General features: G+C 38.7%; 1 protein-coding gene across 3 annotated transcripts; it reads left to right on the forward strand.

The window, feature by feature from the left end:
- Positions 1 to 89: 89 nt before the first annotated feature.
- On the forward strand, positions 90 to 22362 carry ikbkb (inhibitor of nuclear factor kappa B kinase subunit beta). 3 transcript variants are annotated; one of them, XM_046035523.1, is made up of 22 exons: positions 90 to 208; positions 6070 to 6210; positions 8897 to 8991; positions 12108 to 12228; positions 12989 to 13058; positions 13991 to 14079; positions 15060 to 15149; positions 15240 to 15364; positions 15983 to 16090; positions 16171 to 16300; positions 16616 to 16810; positions 16923 to 17037; positions 17578 to 17701; positions 17795 to 17946; positions 18147 to 18208; positions 18289 to 18389; positions 18491 to 18540; positions 18653 to 18752; positions 19774 to 19921; positions 20302 to 20399; positions 20795 to 20888; positions 21040 to 22362. In XM_046035523.1, the coding sequence occupies exons 2-22, from the start codon at positions 6100 to 6102 to the stop codon at positions 21097 to 21099; spliced, it is 2238 nt and encodes a 745-aa protein (XP_045891479.1). In that variant the 5' UTR covers positions 90 to 208; positions 6070 to 6099; the 3' UTR covers positions 21100 to 22362. The 3 variants fall into 3 exon arrangements, with proteins under 3 accessions (XP_045891479.1, XP_045891478.1, XP_045891476.1); XM_046035522.1 differs by lacking the exon at positions 90 to 208 and adding an exon at positions 4844 to 4974; XM_046035520.1 differs by lacking the exon at positions 90 to 208 and adding an exon at positions 4972 to 5090.
- Positions 22363 to 22365: the final 3 nt, after the last annotated feature.

Raw genomic sequence — 22365 nt, forward strand, 5'->3', positions numbered from 1 at the left:
AAGGGGGAGGGCTGCTATGACCTCAGCTGGCCGGGTGGATGCAGCCTTGCTGGGCGGTGCCAGTACGGACGGTCTCCAGGAGATTAACAGGGAATATGATATACTCGACTAGAAAATCTATTTCTACGGAATATCTTAAGCAATCATTTCATCCAGCATGCTTCTCTGTGGCACTAGTGTGACAAAGGAAAAATAAAACCTGTATAAAGTAAGTACAAATTATTTAAAGGCCTTAATAAAATAGGTTTGTAAGGATTTTTAAAGTCAACAGTGTTTTATACAATATAAAAAAAACTTTTTTTTCTTTGGCACAAAACACATTTTGCGTGAAGCATAATGTTGATATTGTTGATTATTGTTGTTAGATAAGATACAATAAACTTTATTGATCCCACACAGGTAAAAATGTGTCAAATAGACCTACAAAAACAGATTAATTTTATGAGTAAGGGAAGTAACTACTATATAGGCCTAAACAAGAAGCACAAAAAATCAAAACAAAAACAAAATACTGTATAATGCACATGCATGGAGCCTACACCATATGCCTGCAAAAGGTGTGGGCTTATTCATTTGGAGGTTATTTACTTATAAAACTACTGGAGCTTTTAATCTGACTCTGGTAACTGTAGACTGGCATAAAAACTGGTATACTATTGATTGAAGCAATTAGTGATCTCTGGCAGTCTGTGGTGGGCTGTGGGTGATACTGTATCTGTGTGGTTAACCAGCTGGCACCAGGAGTCAATTGTTACAGCCACCGTCCCATAATTCAGCCTATCCCTTCCTCAGTCACTTAGCCTCAAGAATAGCTCAAGAATGTTTTCTTAGTACCAACAGTCATTTTATTTGAATTGGATAATTCATGTTGATTGTTTTTACTGTCTGTAAAGTCCACATTAACTAGCTGAGAACATGGTACTCGAGGATGTAATGGGTGGGAGTAGTTAGTTTGGCGTCTATCCTCTATCTGTGTTACATTGAAGCGCACTCCCACTTCTTGATGAAGAAAATCACACATAAACGCATAAACTCACACACACACAAACACGCACATTGGGCAATGAATGTTACATTAAAAATGTAGTCTATCACAAATTGCTCAAGTGGAAAGTCTTCTTATTTGATTGCCCTAGTGACATTATGCAACGAATGGCATGGAAACTGCATTTGTAAATCATGTGGAAGAATAAACAGAAACTGGGCCAACCACACTTTTAAACATTTTTGTTTTCTGTCAATGTGTGGGTGAATGTTTTCATAATTTCATGGACTCAAACTCTCCAAATCCATAAACAAAGCATCTAGTGCCATAAGTGTATAATGAATGTAGGGGAGAGCGTGACATGTTGCCACACTTTTCATACTGTCTAACGTTTACCGGGCACTGTACATTACAATGATACAGATGTCATACCAAATAAAAGAAGGAAGTCCCTACATAATTTGTATTCATCACATCTTCATATCGTATCTCATTGCGGAGTTGTAGACTGTTGAATAGAGAGTGTGCACTTCTGACAATTTGCCCCATCGGCAGGTAAGTTGTCACCCTGGATTATGAAACAATAAAAATACAGCTACTTAATTGTTATTAATATATTAAATTTAAAATTCTTACCAGAAGTAAAAATAAAAACAATCATGACTAGAGAATCTGGAAAATATGTCTTTTCCATCAAGACTAAAATGCGAGCAGAGCACACAGTAGTGGCACAGCCGCTTTACTTTGAACTTTAAAATCGAACGTTCTCTGGAGTGCAGATAGATCTCTGGTAATTTAATGGAATACTGCAGATAACTTGCTTTAATGTTTAAAGGGGATGTTACAATATCAGATGTTCATGTTAAATGTGGCCAACCTTCAAAAAATGTAAACATATTAAAAGGAATCCCTGTGAGCCAAAACCTCTGATTTCCCATTGCTCTGAATACTCGTTTTTTTATTTTTTTTTCTACTTAGTTACTTATTATGTCACATGGAGCCATTTTTTCATATGTGGTCATTTGTGCTAAGCCCCATCTTCCCGGCAAACGCTACACTCAGTCTGTCTGTATGGATCACAATAAATAACAAATGTTTTTTCCAAATATCGTTTTATTTCCAGTCTCAATTAGATGTGCTGTGTGTTGCCATCTTGGACCATGGACTGTATTAAAAAAACAAGTCTCGGACACAAAAATGGCAAGTGACGTTGTTGGTGAATACCACTCAGCGGAAGATGACACATGCTTTCATGGAAATCATGCAAAGCTACCATCCAGGAGTCACAGAACTACATTATTGGACTGAAAATGCAGTATAACAGTGTGATGTTTAAACACACTAATGCAACAAATGTGTATTTTTATACGATGTACAACTGTATCTGACCAATCAGAGTCTTATTTAGAGTCACAGTTCTGTCTCAAATAAATTGCCTGGCCTGAGGTGCAAGCATCATGGCCCATTTGTTGTATTTCACACACTTTATCTACATACTGTCTGAAATTCTGTTGATAATTTCTAACAATCTTTCTTCCTTCAAAAACACATAGCACTTCTGCTGGAGTATCAAAAACACGTTATTGTCTCCTCTGAATTATCATTTTGAACATTCATGGTGGTGAAAAGAAATTTTGTACATTATATGTTAGTTTGTGTAAATATGTCTGGTCTGTAAATTTTTGTAATCTATCTATCTATCTATCTATCTATCTATCTATATGAGTATGATATTGATCTTCTCATATAACTCTCAGTAGGAAGGCAAATAAGCCTATTTGGAATAATGTCGAACTATTTCTTAGGCAGTTACTTACAATTTTGTATTAGCGGAACATTAGCCTCAGTGCGCTAGCTAGTGTAATAACTATATTAGCAAATGACAGGAAAATCTAAGTAAAAAATTTAAAAATTAACAATCACAAAAAAGTATTTGACACTCCATAAAGGGAACTGCGGGAGTATATAAAAGATGTCTATCAATATTTGGTCACAGATCTGGCAAAATGGTGGCTGTAACCGTGTCAGTCAAATTACTGTGGAACTGTGCCGGTAAACTGAAACTAACTGCTGGTTGCACAATAAAAAGACTGTATTCAAACAGATGAATGTAGTAGTAAAATGAACACGTGTGTAATAATATGTAATTGAGGACAACTAAGCCATTTCCACAGACTAGGTTCACATGACTAAATAAGCTATATACAGCAACAAAAGTCTTTCATTATGAGTTCCCTTTGTCCTTTACTTCCATGAAGCCCTCATTGTTGTGTAGCCTATCTATCCTCACCGGAAAACCCTAGGAAGCAGCATCATATCGTGTATGTGTAAACCATAAACAGGAAAGCCCTGTTTTTCTTACAAACATTTCCAATCAGATAAAATGGGTCTTACACACACCCACAGATCACGTCAAAGAAACGTCAGACATGTGTTAGCAAGTAGTTGAAGTTAGAACAGAGTGATACAAGGGTCACCAGAAGTATTCAATCCAAGAATGAACAGGTGATAAAATGAAAAACATTACTGTTATTTTCTGGACATGCTTAAGTGCACCGTCTCTAAATACAACATCTGGCTGGATCAACACTGTCTTGGTTAAGTTAGAGAATGTTTAATATCCTACTGAAATGAAAAACGACACATCAAGCCACTTCAGATAAGAATAAGAATGTCTTGTTTGTTTAAAGGTGTGTTTTGGCACTGTTTTGGAGACTGACTTTATTGCTGCTCCATTTTATCAGGTTTTGATCTCGATGAAAATGAGATGTTTGATGGTCTGATGATCTCAATCTTCATAGAAATTGATCTGATTATATCTGGCACACCACATCTAACTGGAAATAAGAACATCAGACAGAGTATCTTGACAAAAAACCTTCCTTCCTTTGTTATTATCTATTTTGATTTGATCATGATTAAACAAGCTCTACATAGAAAAAAGGAAGGTAGAAACTTTCAGAACAATAAGAGGAGAGGTGTAATTCAAGAGGGAGATTAAGTAATTAAGTAAGATGAGTTGTCAGGTCATGGGAGCTGAAAGGGGAGTGAGCCAATAAGTGTATTATGTCCATTCCTAGTGTCACTATGCTCCATAATAACACAAGTAAATACATTAATTGTGCTTTTTTAAGCTTTTACACTATTTTATGAAAGTATAGACTATTCCCCAGATATTGTACTTTTTCATTTTCCCATTTTGTAAACTGAGAGATATAAGCTAATCCTTATAATGCCTATTGGATCCACAGAAGCACAATGAAAGGCTCTTAGGGGTCCCACAACAACAATTTAGCCACCACTGAACTATAACACAGGGATAAAGCTGAAATATATCCCTGCTAACTTTTTACAAGTAGCAACGAATGTATTTATTTAGCATAACAATACTTCTGTAAGGTATCATGACTGCAATAGCTGAGGCTGTTCCTTAGTTAGAGTTTATTATTAGCACGTTAAAACTGCAAACAAAATCTTGTATTAAAGGTGTTATACCTTGCAGTTACTAGAAATTAATGGATTCCTCCCAGCCAAAATTTTAAGTGGCCGTGGTATTTTCATTTTATGTAGGACTAAATAATAAAAACTGGATATTTTGAGTTCTTCCATGTGAGTTGTGGAAATTGAACTTCAAACTTGCAGAGTTATTTGAATGCCTTCTCGCTATAAGCACAAAATATATCCGAGTTGAATTGTTAACATGTAATCACTGAAACAGATTCATGGTCCTCATGTGTGTGAATCTGGTTAAGAACATCTGTATGTATAACCACCAGCTGGAGAGCTGAGCCTAGGACTCTGCATCCTGGTGGGCGGTTCTCACCAGGTTTACAGGAAATAAGAGAGTATCAGGAAGTAGAAAGTTTTGTTGTGTCCTCAAATGTACTACTAAAGCGTTTAAAGTTTAACTTGGTTAAAAACCAGTTGCACCGTGTTCACTGATAATCATCAGGTGGTGAAGCTTGATAACGCTGCCTACGAAGTCTAAGGTAGGATTTAGTTTAAATAATACTGTAAGTTAGTTGAAGCGCATGTCTGCATGACAATTAAATCGACGAGTACATTGAAGTACAATGTAATAACTTCAGAAAACAGGAAACGGAAGGTAATAGCTTTTCTCGTATTTGGGTGCATAATTTTGTTGTGAGCAGAAAGGTGAGATCAATATTTACAGTAGAGCATAAAGACAAAAACAGAAGCAGTCGGGTTGCTGCATGTGCTGTCACTGCAGTATTGAATAGGCCTGGTATTAGCCTGGGAGATAGCACACGTACTGTAACAATGCAATATACAGATATGTGAGCGCTTTGTAAAACTAGACCTGACTACCTACTCCTCCACAGTGTGTGATGTAAAAAGCAACACTAAGCCAGTGTTTATACACAATCAGAGTTAAGTTTTGACATAACAGCCAATGAAGAGTAAAATCATCTGATTTCCCCCAGCAGACATTTTGATTTGTCATAGTAGGAACAGCACAGGTGTCCAAATAAACAGTGTGACCGGCATGCACAACACCGGGGCCCTGAAACTGAAGCAGCCAAATGGAATTAAGCCATCATTCATTTTATTATTTACACCTGTGCTTTTCATTCTGTCACATGTCAAAATGTCTACTGGGGGAAAGGCCCTTTTCTTGTTATGTATCGGCAACATGCATAAATAACAAGCTGATATTAACACTACAAATACTTGCTAAACTTTCACTTCACTCATTTTTATTTGTGTTTTTAGCATGTTAATGTTAGCATGCTAACATTCTCAAAGACCAGTTGAGCCTTGGTAGCCTACACCTATGGCTGAAAAAGTATCTCGTAGACTGATGAAATCTGGGCAAAGGGTTGTCAATGTAGAGCTGAGCCTGACCAGCTGAACATGAGATGTACTAAAAAATAGATTCCCATTTTATTCATAACAACAAGGCATTATCTTAGGCCAAACTTTTTATTTTTGCCCTCTTGGTATTAATGTTTTTATGTTTTAGTTTTTCCATTTTCTATTAATCCGATATTTTTGTTTTCTGGTGAGAGCTTCACAGAGCCACTAGGAAGACTGTAGACCTAAAGTGATGCTTTTTATTGTAGTCCTGTAGTACAGGAGCAGCTGAGGACACCATGAATCGAGTCCCCCTGCAGCAGCAGCAGCAGCAGAGCTGTGGGGCCTGGGAGCTGAAGGAGCGGCTGGGCACCGGAGGCTTTGGAAATGTCACAAGATGGCAAAATAAGGTACACAACCCACACACTTTTAACACACTGATGTGTCTTTACCATCTCTGTGGGAAAATATGGTCCTATTTGTGGCTGTGATAGGACACATTAGTTAACTGAATAACTGGAAATTTTGAAAAGTTTGAGTATTTTAAGTACTCAGATGGAAGATAAAGTTGTCCTGCTGACGTTTCCCAGCAGAGATCAACAACATCATTATTACCATCAGTGCAATTAACATTTCAAAATGAAAACTAATAACTATCTCTCTGATCAAATCAAAATGTCAAAACAACCTTTTGCCAAGTAAACTAATATATAAAATGAAACAAATACATACAATTTCTCACAAAAGTGAATACACCCCTGATATTTTGGAAATATTTGATTATATCTTTTTATGTGACAACACTGAAGAAATGACACTTTACTACAATGTAAAGTAGAAAGTGTATAGCTTGTGTAACTGTGTAAATTTGCTGTCCCCTCAAAATAACACATCACACAGGGTGTACTCACTTTTGTGAGATACTGAATTACAAATAAGAGACTTTCTTGTCCTATTTAAAAAAAAAAGTAATAAGGACATGAGGGTAATAAAAATCGTGTCTGTTGTAATGAGATCACTCTTAGTCACAGGATGGGAGCATTGTAGAGCGGCATCATTAGCAAGACAACAGTACGGGAATATGAACATGTCCGCTTAGTGGACCTTCCTCTTCCTCTCTTTACAACTGTACTTCATTTGTATTACTCACACTCACTTTCAAGGCAAACTTACAGCTGGATTTGAGCTAAGCAGCATCACCATGTGAATGCAAATACACTGTACAAGTGATGGGGAGTCAGAAACTGCAGTAGAGCACATCAGAATATGATCCCTTGAAAATATTTCTGTCTCTTGCGGTTTAGAATATAAAGGATATTTACATAAACACTTGTGCTCACTTGAAACAATGTAAACATGCAACATCTGTTGACTGCTCCCTTGGTGGCTGCAAGTCTGACCATTATCATCTTTATGCTGAATGAAAATGTGTCTTTCTGAAATCTGTTTTTAAAGTTTTAGTCTCACAATATACAGTTTTTTTACATTCATTATACCTGTATAATTTGGTATAATCAATCGTAGATCACCCCTGTATTGTGTGTGAAATTCATAGTCTACAAGAATACATATAAAAATTGGAGACTGTCCTTCCAACAAAACAACAATCTAGATTTTTTGTGAGGCACGTTATTACAATCCATATATACGTTTATTGTGGCAGCGACCTGTAGTGGCTGTACAACAGTAGCAAAGGAGGAAGTCGGGTGACGTATTGTAAACAGAAAGTCCGCGTCCCAGACTTTGACTTAGGAGAATGGCTTTCAGGTTCCAAGTGAAACAAATTAAAATGTAAATAGTGTTACGCACTTCTGTCATGTGACTTCCATTATTGACAAACTTCAACCCAAACCACGTTTTCCTAAACCTAACCAAGTACTGTAGTTTTTGTTGCCTAAACCTAACCAAACTGCGACCGTTTCACATTTAATGCCATGTAACGTAGTTCCCCTACGTAACGTAGTTAACGCTCATATGCATCATTTTGAGGGTCATGGACATGTTGTTGTTTCGGTTGGGGGAAAATTGTCATATAATTGAATTTTACTGCTATTTACAGTTACAAATGAAGTGATGTTCAAGAGTAAACGATGTATTGTCCAAACAGTTTAATCACAATGAAGAGCGGCTGATCATCGGTGCCATGGGCAGGACCAAGGTTTAAGAGGCAAAAGCTGAAGAGGGCTCGGCTTCCGCTGTGATTACTAAACTTCCTCTATAGGAAATGGCCTGTCTTCCTGTATGACAATACTGTGGGCTAATATTAGTTCATAGATCAGGTTATGAGAAGCAGGGAGGGTGCCTTTTCCTTGATGATGCCATGAGAAGCAGGTAGTGAGATGTACATGTGTTGCTCATCATTTGTGGTGGTTAAATGTACAGTATGTGTTGTGTATTTGTATCTGTGTCATGGTTAAAACTACATTACCTACCTTTTTGTTATCTCTCTCCATTTACCGTTAAGCAGAAATGCCTTACTATTGGTAGGTACGATCTCTCTCTCAACCCAACCGGTCGAGGCAGTTGACCGCCCACTCTCTAGGTTGTGCTCGAGGTTTCCACCAGTTAAAAGGGGGTTTTTCCGTGCAAATGTTGACAATGCTTCCTCATTGTCTCATAATCTGTAAATAATACTACAAAGAGTTTGCCAATTTGGCCATAAATGTGATGTTACCGATATGTTGCTTTTATATGATTCAATTAATTGATTAGTTAATCGACAGAAAATCTATATGCAACTGTTTTAATAATCTAATAACCTACTTTTTGTACCTGAACCTTCGACATTTCATGTCATAAATGTGTCATAAATGTATCTTTGTGTTTTTGGCTTATGGTCGGACAAAAAAAGACATTTGAAGATGTCACCTTGAGGAAACTTTGACATTTTCCACTTTTTGTGATGTTTTGTTGACCAAACTATTAATACATAAATTGAGTTAAATTGGTTGGAGCCCTAAATGTAAACCGACAATGAATTCCTTACCTTTAAAATATTATTATTATTATTAAATATTAAATATTGTTGCTGCTAATTTGGCACTTCAAATTTTAAATCATAATTTCCAACGTGTGTGTGTGTGTGTGTGCTTCCAGGACACAGAGGAACAGATCGCTATAAAGCAGTGCCGTCAGGAGCTGAGCGAGAGAAACAAAGAGAGATGGTGCCTGGAGATCCAGATCATGAAGAGGTCAGTTTCACTCTCTCTCGTATCAACTTCCTAAGACCAAAATGTGACACCCAGCAGACACGGCAGCTTCATTATATTTTCCCCAGACCCCCAGGTGGCAACCTGTGTTCTTTTTTTGTCAGTTTGCCTTTATTAGATAGATCACAGTGAAGATAAAGAAGAGAGAGGGGGATGACTTGCAACAGAGGTCCCTGTTTTATGTTGTATGGTAACCACTAGGACACCAGGACATATCCCAACTATAAACAGAAATGAAAGTGGCACTATGTACCATATAAGTATAACATTGTCTAAAATTATACTGCTATAAAATAGATTTTTGCACAGGCCATGACCCCAGGATTAGGTAATGAGGTGATGCTAAGATCAAGGTCACATTAGAGAGCCAGATTTTTATTTAAGAGAAAAGAAAAGTGCAAAAGGTACAGTATGTTTGCCTTATCTTGTCAGTCACAGTTTTACTCTTACAGAGGCTGATGTCCAGAATTCCTAACTGTTTTTTGTTTGTTTGACTATGGCGTCTTGCTAAGCTTGTCTCTCTGTTTGCGTCAGATTAGGGATCTCCTTTTTCTTTAGTGATGCATCTGCTGCTTAGTGTCTTACACATTAACTCAGATGGAAAAATTGGTGATTTCCCAGTTTTGTTTTTACCGTCCAAACTCTTTTGCTTTGCCTTAAAGCTCTTCTTTGGAATGGGAGACAAGTTTGGTTCATGTTGTGATTCACCGTGGTATATTCCATGACAAGCTTTGACTTTTATGCCCATCTGTTTCACAAGTTTTCTCAAAATACAAAAACTAAAATTGTATCCTAAAATAGTAAAAATCACACAAGACATTAAATAATTAGAACAGCATCGATGTTTGGGTTATTTTGGTCTGTTGGTGGTTATTTCTGACAGGATAAAGTGCCGCCTCCTCATTTCGTTCTGCTTTGGTGTGTGTTTCATTTCCACAAACGTCTGTGTTGTCTATTAACAGTTTCAGTTTGGGTGTCGAGTTACTGTAGTTGGATGGCAGTTTGTGTAGATTTTGAATGTTTTTGAGATGCGAGTGTGTGTGTGTGTGTGTGTGTGTGTGTGTGTGTGTGTGTGTGTGTGTTGTCGTTGTCGTTGTCATTTGTGGGTGCAAACATGAGCATAAAACCTGTCTTTCCTAGTCCCAGTTTAACAAGTGTGTTGTTTTCAGACAGACATGGTCACAACCACAACCCTCCCATGCACCCACGCTCAACTCGTGGAAAAACCACAGGGCAGGGGACACATGTATGGCAACCTACTATTATATTATTAAAGCTACTTAACACACATATACAGAAAAACACATCACTTTTGCAATGTTTTTGAGTTATGATGTGTTTATAGGGCCTCTGTTGCATTACTTTTTCGTCAGCTGAATGTTTAAGTGAAAACCAAGAAAACATTTTTTATTCCACAATCTCATGCAGGTTCACTCTTTCATCCCGCTCTCTCTAACTATTTTTCTATCCACAAATGTGCTTAAGTGAGGCAGATTAAAGATGAGAGATCTGGTCGTATGTGTAGCGCTTATCTACCCTGCAGCAGAAAGAGTGCTGTTGTAACACAATTTAACTTCTAATCATGTTTAGGAGTGTTCACTAATTTGACCAAACACTAAAGGTTCAAAGGAACAAATCATGTTAGTGACTGATAATAACAAGTTATTTGCTTGTAATTCTAGTGAAGACTCTCATCTGTCTCCTGTTATTATAGCTGGTAATGATCACACACTGATCACATCATGTATTGCAATGTTATGATTTCAGTGTAAGTCATCTTCCTGGTGGATCTGGTATCGGTTTGAGTTTGTGATCTTTGTGTCTCCCCTCTTCTTTTTTAAAGATGGCCTGATCCTGTGAAAATCAGAAACACATTGTTTCAATCAAATTTATGAAACCGCAAATAATGACAAACAGAGAAAGTAATGTAAAATAAGATGGAGAATAAACTCACTTGATAGTAATAATAAAAATAAAGTAAAATATAGCCACAAGTGGTAATGATCGGAGTCCGAGCAGGTTTGCAAAAAATGCATAAATTTGACATTTCAGAACAAAAAAACTGCTCTGATGCAATGCAAGGCTATTTTGCTAACCCGAACCTTATGTTTTATCTCAATCGCCTGTGTTAATGATTGATAAAAATGAAATCCACTTTTGCTGGTGTCAGGGGGCTTCAACATTTTTCATCTTCTAAAGAGGGCCGTGAAAGAAAAAGTTTGAGAGCCACTGATTTACACGTTGGATAAGTTCAAAGCTGTCAATTCAATTCACAAACTCCATAGCTTTGGAGTCATTATTTTTTGTTAGTGTGAATGTTCAGGTGTAGCTTCATAAAAGTTGGTCTACAGTAGATCAGTGGTTCTCAGCCTGTGGGTAGGGTCGTCCAAGAGGTCTGAAGATAAATCTGAGGAGAATCAACAGAAGCAGAAACTGTATTTTTGTAACACAAAATCCTGCTTATTTTTCAGACTTTTCTCTAATCTTTTCTTTTTTTCTTGTGAATTACTGGATAATTGTAAATCTTCAAGACATATTCAAGTGAGACAAAGAAAAAAAATAGCTTATGGGGTGAACTTCACACACCTAATTGACATTTGCAACCAGGGTTGCCAGTAGACATTACTTGTTTGTAATGCGTCATAAGCCAAAAACATAAGCTTGACTTAGGTCTCGACCTAGATTTGTACATTTTGCTGTGTGTGCTGTGAAAATATTAGGGCTGTCCCCAACTAAGGATTTACTTAGTGGAATCAGAATTGTCAAGTCCTGCCTATAGTCGACTGAGAGGTGAATCGTGTGTTTTTGTGCGCGGCGATTGCGAGCTGAGGGGGGGGTTACACACGTAGCTCTGCTTTAATCTTGAGAAGCTGCAGAGCTGCAGTCGCTATTCATTATCAGAAGTTAAGCACCCCATATCGCCAAAATGGCATGATCCTTGTTTCGCTGCAAAGCTTCGACTGTGAGATTGACAGTCAAATCAGGCTCCGCCCATCGAAGCATCAAATCTTCAACTTTTGAGGGTCAGCCCTAGAAAATATCAGACCATACAATGTGCAGCCCCACTGACGGCTGTCTCCTCAACTTTACTCACATAGGTTGGATCACGTCAACGTTGTTGCAGCCAGAGAGGTTCCTGAGGGAATGCAGAAACTGGTGACCACCAATGACCTGCCACTGCTGGCAATGGAGTACTGTCAGGGAGGGGATCTGAGAAAGGTAACAATCAGTATGTTTGCAAGAGTTTGAGAGAGGTTTGTTTTTTGGCCCAAGAACTAGGCGATGGTTTGCACTTCTCTGGAAGAGAAATCTGGGGCAGTTTTTGTTGTTGTTGGCACCAGGCAGCCAGTAGAGCAGGAAAATGCCAACTATCATAAACCGCAGTGTCATAAAAATTTCAAAGCATCCCAGATGGTCAAGTTGGGGGGCAGATGGTGTGGTTAGTGGGGACAGGGAGCGGAAAACAGCACCATCCTCTTTTGTCAGGCCTGCCACAAGTTTCCAGCAGTAGAACTCTTTAAATATATTGTTTAAAGTAAAACAAATCAAAGGCTTTACAACAAAAGTGTTGATTTGCCAATTTGCAAAACTTAGTTTAATGTTGCTACCAGCTCTTGCTCTTAAAAATCAGATCAACAGCCTTTTAAAAAAGGTTTTATGTATTATAGAGAATCAATCGTTGTATGGAGCTGGTGTGCTGGCTGTGGGACCGCCTCGTCCTCTCTGCACATTAGCTTCACAGCAGCAATTTTAACGACTGTTTGCTAACCCACGACTTAGCTACAACTTACTGTACATTACTTGCTGTGTCGTTGTTCGCTCTGTATCATGGTATTCCTCATGGTGTTTAATTTCTCCAAAATTGCACACCCCACCCCCATTGTCGGAAAATAAGACTGTGACTGTGCTTGCTTGTATGTTTTCTTCACATGGTTTATGTTATTTAAGTATCAAGTGTCTGTGTTTGTGCTCTCTGCAGTATCTGAACCTCTTGGAAAATTGCTGTGGAATGAGGGAGGGCTCCGTTTTGATTCTGTTATGTGACATTTGTAAGTATTCTGCTCGATCCCGGGCTTCAGCATGACTTTTATAATGTATAAGTGTGATTAGTTTCCTGTAGTAAGGAGAAAATGGTCATGGTGACCAGTATCATGATGTCATTTGTGACCCTAAACCACCAATTCCTTAGTCACCATTGCAACAGTTTACATTCAGAAAGGCTTACGTCAACAATCGGACACTCACGCTCTATGCCAGACATAATGTACGAATGCTCCACGCTTTATAGACAGGTGTGAGAGAGGACACACATGGGATGGATCACACATAGCTAGAGTGGAGGGTAGAGGATGACACACACACACACACACACACACACACACACACACACAGAGAAACACATTTTCCTGTTAATGAGTGAGGGTAAAGACATAGTCATGCACATCCACACCCAAACACACATTCACACTTTTAGGTGCTCAAAGGTTATGAGTTCCGCTCTGTTGAACACGCTTTGCCAGCACACACACTAGTCACCCTTTGACATACATATAAAGAGACATTATAGTTTCAGTTGTAAACCTTTTGTACTTCAGTTCTTGCGTATTAAAGGCTTTATAAAGTAAATACAAGTCTTATCCTCTTATGGCTCTTATTAAAGAGTGACTTAACACCAGGCTGCCAAGCAGTGTTTTACTGATGTCTCTGGTTGAAATCTTCAAGCCTGTTTCACCTCTGTCCATACCCAACCTGTTTTTTGTACCTGAAACCACACTTGTACATCACTGAAGCAAGGTTAGAAGATAAACCCCTGGAGGTCAGCAAGATGTTCAGAAAGGGCTTTAATTGACTTTTTTTAAAACATTTTATCACTGGTGAAAATCTTGTTTTTGCTCCACTGTGAAATCACTGTTGGTCAGGACACTACTGATCACTTCCATCTGTGACCCTGGGTTCTTCTTCCTCTTCTTTGTCCCTTCAGCTTCAGCTCTAACCTATCTCCACAAGAAGAGGATCATCCACAGAGATTTGAAACCAGAAAACATTGTGCTGCAGCAGGGACAGAAGAGAGTGAGTTAAAGACTCTGTGAAGCATCTTGTTATGACAAATACACTCAAACCACAACAAAGAGTTCATATGCAGGCTGTTTGTGTGTGGGTTATGTGGAATAAGTGCAGGAGACGCGTCTCTCACGTCAACTTGTCTACCCTCACAAGCACAACTTTGCTGCACTGAATATTAAATGTGGAAAACTCAATCCTTGAACAGATTCTTGCACTTACAAGGAACTTTTGTCTTGTTCTTACCTTCCTCTCTGGGCCTCCCTTTATTTTGTTTATTATGTAACAACCAATCACGAAATGTCATCCTCTAGCCAATAGGACCAAGGAAAATGGGAATGTTATATAAACAAGGCCAGACATTTTAAAGGGGTTATATATTCATTTTTATGCTCACTGCTGTGTTTATAGAATTTAAACCAAACAGACTTTATCTGCACTAAGTTTATAGTTTAGCATGAATGCTTGTTTTTGTCTGGCATACTAGAGAAACAGTAAATCCAACATAAAGACATTGTTTTTGTTTTGGGAGTCTTTTATGATTTAAAAGAAAAGTTCAACATTTTGGAAAATACGCTCATTCATTCCCTTTCTAGTGGAGAGTTTGATGAGAAGACACCACTACCGCATTTGTCTGTCAAATGCAGTATTGGGCCGGTTAGCTTATCTTAGCAGGATAGACCAGAAACAAGAAGATGGCTAGCCTGGCTCTGTTGGACCGAAACAAAATTTGCCTACCAACACCACTAAAGCTCACTAATTAACACATCATATGTTTTTTTAACAAGTAAAAAAATGACAATTTGCTGTTTTATGATTATGTCCCAACTTGTTTCTTGACTCTTTCTTGAGCAGTGTAAAGGCAACCAGACACGAGAGTGGTATTGATCTTCTCATGTCAGAAAGCAAATTCCTGTACGTTAGCTGTTTGTAATTATAGGATAACACTTTGCTAATAACTCTTTTTTTCTTTCCACTTCACCTCATAGTTGATCCACAAGATTATAGATCTCGGGTATGCTAAAGAGCTGGACCAGAGCAGCCTTTGCACCTCATTTGTGGGCACGCTTCAGTACTTAGTAAGTGATGAAAGCACAAGTGGACACATTTTCCACACACTCTTTGCACCTACATTTACAGTTGAACTTCATTTTCCTTCTATCTTTCAGGCTCCAGAGCTCATTGAGAGACAGAAGTACACGGTCACTGTGGACTACTGGAGCTTCGGGACCTTGGTGTTTGAGTGTATCACAGGATTTCGCCCTTTCTTACCAACCTGGCAGCCTGTTCCTTGGTATTACCTCCTTTCAGAAATTCCAGTATGTGAAACTTGGTGACTTGTTCAAATGTCACCGAAGGCATCATGAAGTGAATTCATTTTTTCCAAAACTAGGTTGAGGAATATGCGTGTTAAAACTTTTCACCATTTCTCCTTGCTCAAATCTCATTTTCCCCTTTTATGCTTTTGCACCTCTGTGACTGAAGTCTAGCTTTGGAAAAATAAGCTGAACAATGATGTTTTTTTTAATGTTAAGCGATGATAACCTTAATTACAAGTAAATGTTATTGTTGCGTGACTGAATTGTTAACACACAAGGAAGATATAAATAAACAGCAGTTGCCAAAGTAAAGAATTGCAGGATATGTGGGTTGTGCCCACCTCCACGCCCCTTGTGCCTCACTAATATGATAAAAGATATGAAACTCCAGGGGTCTCTGGGATACATAGAGGGAAAATACTCTCCCACTATCGCAGAAACTCAGGGTCAGATCCTGGCACGTAACTGGTCTGAATTCACTATGATCAGTGAGAGTTTAGAATGGAAAACATTCATAGAAATAAAAAGTATCCAACTACAAAACTACATTTTTAGGAGGCTTTTCTGTCATTTAATCCATCCATCGTTTTTAGGCACCATAAACTGAGGCTGAAGCAGGATGATGATATTGTCGTCTATGAGGACCTCTCGGGGGAAGTCCGCTTCTCTAAACATCTGCCCCAGCCCAACAACCTCAACAGGTGATTTTGTCAGACACACACATAAACATGCTAATTTAAGGCTCTTATCTCAGTCTAACGTGTTAACTGGTGTTTAACAGTTTGTTATTAGAGAAACTGGAGAGGTGGCTGCAGCTGATGTTAAAGTGGTCTCCTCAGGAGAGAGGCAAAGACAGCGAGGTTACGCCCAGCGACTGCTTCTCCCAGCTGGGTATCATACTGCAGCTCAAGGTTATTTGAGTAATTCATCAATTTATTCTTTCACTTTGTCTCATTTTCCCCCATGAGGACATGCTGTCTCTTTGTTCTTTTGTTGAACATTACTCTTTCTTTAAATTAAAACTTATAGAGAGGTTACATCTTTGAATGTGTGGTCGAGCTGTAACTGAACGAAACGTTTCAAACTTTCTGAGGCCCACAGTGCTGCACCAGTGCTGTGTCAGTTTTGATGGAATTTGAAGGGATTGTGCACCTTTTTCGTTTACTTAGGCTAACACATTTACTTTTTAAATTTTACATTTAATTGGTCCTTCTCTTTTCCCTCAGCTGGTTCATGTCCTGAACATGATGTCTGCTAAGATCCTGACGTACTCCATCTCAGACAGTGAGACTGTGGCAGACCTGCAGCTGAGAATAGAAAAAGATACCAGCATTCCTGCAGCCAATCAGGAGCTGCTGCTGGAAGCGGGGATAGCCTTGGAGCCTCATGGACTGGCCACACAGTGCGCCATAGATTACACAGTAATATCTAACATAAACACTGTTCATACAATACCTTCACAAAATAGCCCACAGCAACATGAACTAATGGACTGAGTCATTATATTATTATTATTATTATCTGCGTCTGTAGGAGATAGATGGGCGACGGACAGACTTGCCTCTGGTCTTCCTGTTTGATCGTTCTTCCTGCACTTATGAACCTCAGTTTGCTCCTCGCACCCTTCCAGAGAACATCCGCTTCGTCCGTGAGTTGACAGCACTAAGCAAACAATATTTAAAGATGTCTTCACCTGTAGTTCTCTGCAAAGATGTTTTAGCTGCTTAGCTTTCTTCTTCTCTCTGTTGATGCCAGTTGAAGCCCTAGTGTCTTAAACACCATGAAGACTTTTGCTGAAATGATTTGATTAATTGAGTACTCAAGCAGTTATTTCCTTTTGTAGACTAACATGTATGTTTCACTCACTTCCAGTGAAAGTTTTGCTTTGGGGTTTTGTTAATTAAAGAAAAAGAAGTCTGTAGCAAACAGACTTGTGACAAGGACATGTTTTTTTTTTTAAACAAAAATCTCCAGAAATCAAAACACACTCATTTACAGGTATTACTAAAGCTGAAGAAGAACTATGACAGGTTAATATAAACTGCAAACGTTATTTTCTGCCTGAATTGAAAACCCTGTAGGAAAAGAATTCCTTTTATGACTACAAACCGTAATAAATGAAATAACAGTAAACATGGCTTGGTTTTGTCTGACTGTGTCTGTCTTTCTCATTCTTTCTTTGTCATAGAAACCGACCCTAAACGCGTTCTGCCTTACAGCCCTCTGAGGAGGACTTGCGGCCAGGCGTGGCACACCATCCGCTCCCTGAAGGAAGACTGGCAACGACTGCAGCAGGGGCAGAAAGCCGCCATGTAGGGCATACACAAAATACACAAACTCCCACACACAACATACGCATGAATTAAGTGTTTGATAAAACACATTTCTTTTCCGCTTTCTATCAGCATGAGTCTGCTGAGACACAACTCTTCACTGTCTAAACAGAAGAATGAGATGGTGTCAATGCACCAGAGACTAACAGCCAAGCTGGACTTTTTCACCACCAGCCTTCACATAGACATGGACAAATACCAGGAGCAGACGGCCACTGGGATCGGTATTATGATACAAAAACATGTTTGTAGATAACAGGAAGTTTATGCTACGGCTGCCAAAACCGCATGTAATCTGTCCTATAATCGTAATTATTTATAGATTAATTTGTTTGTCCAGTTTACTTCATGCGGAAAGTGCACTTGAATCTCTAGAAAAGTTTAGTTTGCCACTGACTAATGACAGTCTTTTTACATTTTCTAGCATCAGAGAAACTCCTGTGTGTGTGGAGGGAGATGGAGCAAACAGCTGCCGGCTGTGGTCAGGTAGAGTTGTGTGTGTGTTTGTGTGTAAGAACTATTCACGTGTGCTTTAAAAAGACTAAAACCCATGTGTGGGTGTCTAGGCCAAGGTGAGTGAACTGGAGGAGGAGATGATGCAGCTGCAGCCAGACATAGTGGATGTGCAGAGGCAGCCGTGGAGGAGCGGAGAGGCCCTGGACACACTGTAAGTCTGAGCCAAGCCTAACTCTAAAGACTAAAACAAAACATCAAAAGCAGCTGAACTGTGATCTTGGACCCTGCTCTCTTCTCCTCTCTGTTCCTCAGTGAAGGAAAGGCCATGGAGCTGTTCCGCAAACTCAGAGAGAAACCCAGAGGTTTGGATGTCATGCATCTGTTCCACTTCTTACCTAACAGCTGTTACAGTGTTTTCATGTGAAAATAAACCTTTTACGTTCTTCTGGCTCTCCTTTTCCTTCCTCTGCTCAGATCAGAGGTGTTCAGGGGACAGTCAGGAGTTGGTGCGCCTGGTGGTTCAGGCTGTGCAGTTTTACGAGAGGAAGCTCAGAGACTTCTACACACACCTCAGGTACTCACACACAAAACACTTTATATATTTTTTATATATATTTTAACTCTGAAAACAATTTCCAGATCACATAGAACTGCTTGTTCCACAGTCTTCTAAATAATAAGGGGCGGCTCAATCCCCGGCTCCTCCAGGCTGCATGTCGAAGTATCCTTGGGCAAGATACTGAACCCCCAAACTGCGGCTGTTCCGCCAGTGTATGAATGTGTGTGAATGTTAGTTTCTTTGAGTGGTCGAAAAGACTAGAAAGGCGCTATACAAGTACGGAGCATTTAGATAAATAATAGGCCTCTATAATGCACAGTTAAGAACTTTGCCAAGCTGTATGCCCATATTTGGGCAAAAGAATGCCTTTGGTTGTTTGCTTAACCTCAATTAATCCCAAAAAAGGCATTGTGATGGTAAAACAGGACCTTTTTACATGTCATAGCCAGAAAAGCACAGGTGTAAACAATAACAGTAATGATGGCTGCTCCCATGTTAATATTTAGACCAGTTTGTGCACTGTTATGGCTTACTGGGACACTCAAATGAAATGTAACAATCAATGGTGTTATTTGCTACACTTGTGGTTTGCTATGAGAAGTAAAAATATCTGCCTTGAAAGATGTCCACAGGCACAAAGAAACAAACTGGAGAGGGAAGTATTTGTCAATATATCTGGCATATAGACACCCACACAGTCCTGAGAAAAGTGAAAACACTTGTGCTGGTGACTTACTAACATTTAATTGTAATATGATGGCTAAGTGCAAGGGGACAGATTTTCATCACTTTGTTAAGGGCACACTGATATTTATAATGAGGTGTAAAAAGTCACAACCTTGTATTAATGAAAGATTTCCTTTTTAAAATAAGCCATCCAGTCTGCAGTTTCTAAGTCATTAATAAATGGCTTAAGGCCTGGGTGCTCTACTTCTACAACAAACAGGGGATCGAATAATCCATTCATGTTCACAACTTGGGAACGGTTCTTGTGTGCCTCTGTATTGAATCTCCATTTTTTGTGTTTGTCGTGCAGTAAGACAGCTGTGTGCCGTCAGCGAGTGATGGAGCTTCTGCCGAAGGTGGAGGGCGTGGTCCAGAGAATGGCTGAGAGCGAGCAAGTGCTGATGAGTCTGCAGGAGAAACGACAGAGGGAGCTGTGGAACTTGCTCAAAGTCGCCTGTGTGAGGATACACGTACTGCTACAGTTTGACTCTCCCTTCAGGGATGCCTGTTAATTCTATATAATTGTATATCATGATAGCCACAATTAATAATAATCATAGAATAGAGGCAGGTATGCAAATGTTGACATGTTTCACTTTGGTTGAATTCACCTAATTCTCAAGCACCACTTACAGTACATTTATATTAGTTCCAACACTTTTCAATGATTCATTTCGAATATTCACTCTGCTAGTAAAAATAGTCTAGATGTCAAAAATGCAAACACCAGAAGCCCGGTCAATAACATAACAATTTGTTTCTTATCTTCCACAATAAGCAGGAGCTGTACACTGTCTTAACTAACACAGAATAAAGTGCATGATCTTGTCTTGTGTAGAGTAAAGTTCGCAGCCCAGTGAGCGGGAGTCCTGATGGACTACAAACCCCCTCTTCAGTGCCGCCTCTACTGACACCCAGAGACAGCTTACAGCAGTTGTGAGTGCACACATACCACACACTGAGGTTCAAAAGAAGTTTTCATTTCAGTGTTTAAAACTCATCTTTGGTTAATGTTATTAAAGACTAAAGGTAATAAACTTGATTTTACTCACACCAAATTGTCGAGAAGTTGTGCACAAAGACAAATATGTTTGAATTCATAAAGGTTTTTTTGTATATATTCACATATCTAAGCTACTTAAGTCAAAGTTGTGGGAGTTTTCTACTACATACTGATATACTTTCCTACAAAGTCAAATTTAGCTTTCAAAAACTCCACACCGATGTCCATTTCATTGAAAGACAGACATCATCAGCAGTTGACACAAATACATTTCCCGTACATGCAATGATAAACTACTCTGCTTGAATCACTTTGGGTGTGTCTGCAGTGACGAGTCTCTTGTGGAGGAGAGCAGGACATTTGAGAGTCGACTCCAAAGTTTGCTGCACGACACCATCCAGGAATCAGACAACAGTATGGAGGTACATGCATGCTCACGCACCAAACGATACATTTCTCCCTTGTTCTGATTCAGTGCAGCTGCCTGCCGTGGTTTATTATCATTTCAGTGTTTTTCTCTGAGTTATGTGTGACGACTGTTTAAAAGAAAAACACCACCTTTTGTGTTCCCAGATGTTGAGAGAGTGGTCGTGGCTGCGTGGAGGCCAGAATTTCTCCAGTGACCTCTCCTAATTTGGGTTTCAGATGCTTACATATGGCACCCTACTGCCTCTGAGTGGATAGGATGTGGAACTACATGAGGATGTGGTAGAAGCTGGTTTAACATGTTAAATGCACAATGTGAACTGAGTAATAGCTGCTGGCAAATATTTACTAAATGAGATTAAGGAGTAGGTAAACCTCATCAACCTAATCCGGCCTGTAAAAGACATTAATTTAAAGACATTTAATGCCAATCTGTAGTGCACTGAAGCACATCTATCTCTGATTAGGATTAACATCAGATGAATTTATACATGTAAGTTTTAACAAAACTTTCAATACGTTTAGTGGTAAAGTTGCACTTCATTATGCACAGATCAGTAACATATGAAACATTAAGAAACTCCCAGTCTTAACATACCTGCAGGTAAATACATTCCTACAGTGTTAAAGTATGTGGAGAGGCTTGCACACTGCACAAAGCTTCAAACTGAATATCTAAAAACAGACACGCATAAAGAGCAAATTTTATCCTCAAATTTAGAAGAGAGAGAATTCATGAGAATAATCATGTAAATAATGTTGACAGACAGAAATACTGATATATTTTAGTTAGATTTGTTTCACCATATTTGGTGGACCTTTATCAGGAAATTACAGATTGTATTTTAAGATTTGTACATTCATCCCATGTAAAACAGGGTTTTGGATCTCTGCCTTAAATGTAAATGTGTGTCAGATGTTATGTGTTTCTCACTGGACCATTATTTTTTTGCTGAACATTTTATTTTAATAAGACAATCATTGAATTACACAAGTGATGTTTATAATTGTGAAAATGAAATTTTTTGAATTTTTTACATCCACTCACAATTATATGCAGGATGGATATAACAACAGGAACACCTGTTCAATATGGTGTGGTACAGTATCCCTGCAATAATTACAAGTGAAGTATTAATCCCAACTACTGGAGGTAGTCTTTTCTGGATATAGATAATACAAAGTGATAAGAGATGTTACATATTGTCAAGTGTCTGCAATATCTTGTTGACTATTTGTGTGAATACCCTATGCTGTAATAAGTCATAATGAATAACTGAATGTTAGACATTTCTAAATGAATTTGAATATGAAAACAAAACAGAATTTTGTATCTTGAATACAGTATTTTACTGTACTGTATGTTTCTTTAATTCATTTCCATGTTTCTGGGAATGAGGGAACAGGTTTTCCTCTTCATTCACCTGTTTTATGTCAACCAAAATAAAATTCATAAAACACACCTATCTAGAT

Source organism: Micropterus dolomieu, linkage group LG21, assembly GCF_021292245.1.
Source record: "Micropterus dolomieu isolate WLL.071019.BEF.003 ecotype Adirondacks linkage group LG21, ASM2129224v1, whole genome shotgun sequence".
Taxonomy (NCBI): domain Eukaryota; kingdom Metazoa; phylum Chordata; class Actinopteri; order Centrarchiformes; family Centrarchidae; genus Micropterus; species Micropterus dolomieu.

Excerpts from the sequence above, each read along its gene's own strand:
- ikbkb (XM_046035520.1), top strand. The coding sequence starts at position 5,025 with ATGACAATTAAATCGACGAGTACATTGAAGTACAATGTAATAACTTCA. Across the intron at positions 16,301-16,615 it reads GTATCATACTGCAGCTCAAG|CTGGTTCATGTCCTGAACAT; the intron begins GTTATTTGAGTA and ends CTTTTCCCTCAG. Across the intron at positions 20,400-20,794 it reads AGAGACAGCTTACAGCAGTT|TGACGAGTCTCTTGTGGAGG; the intron begins GTGAGTGCACAC and ends GTGTGTCTGCAG.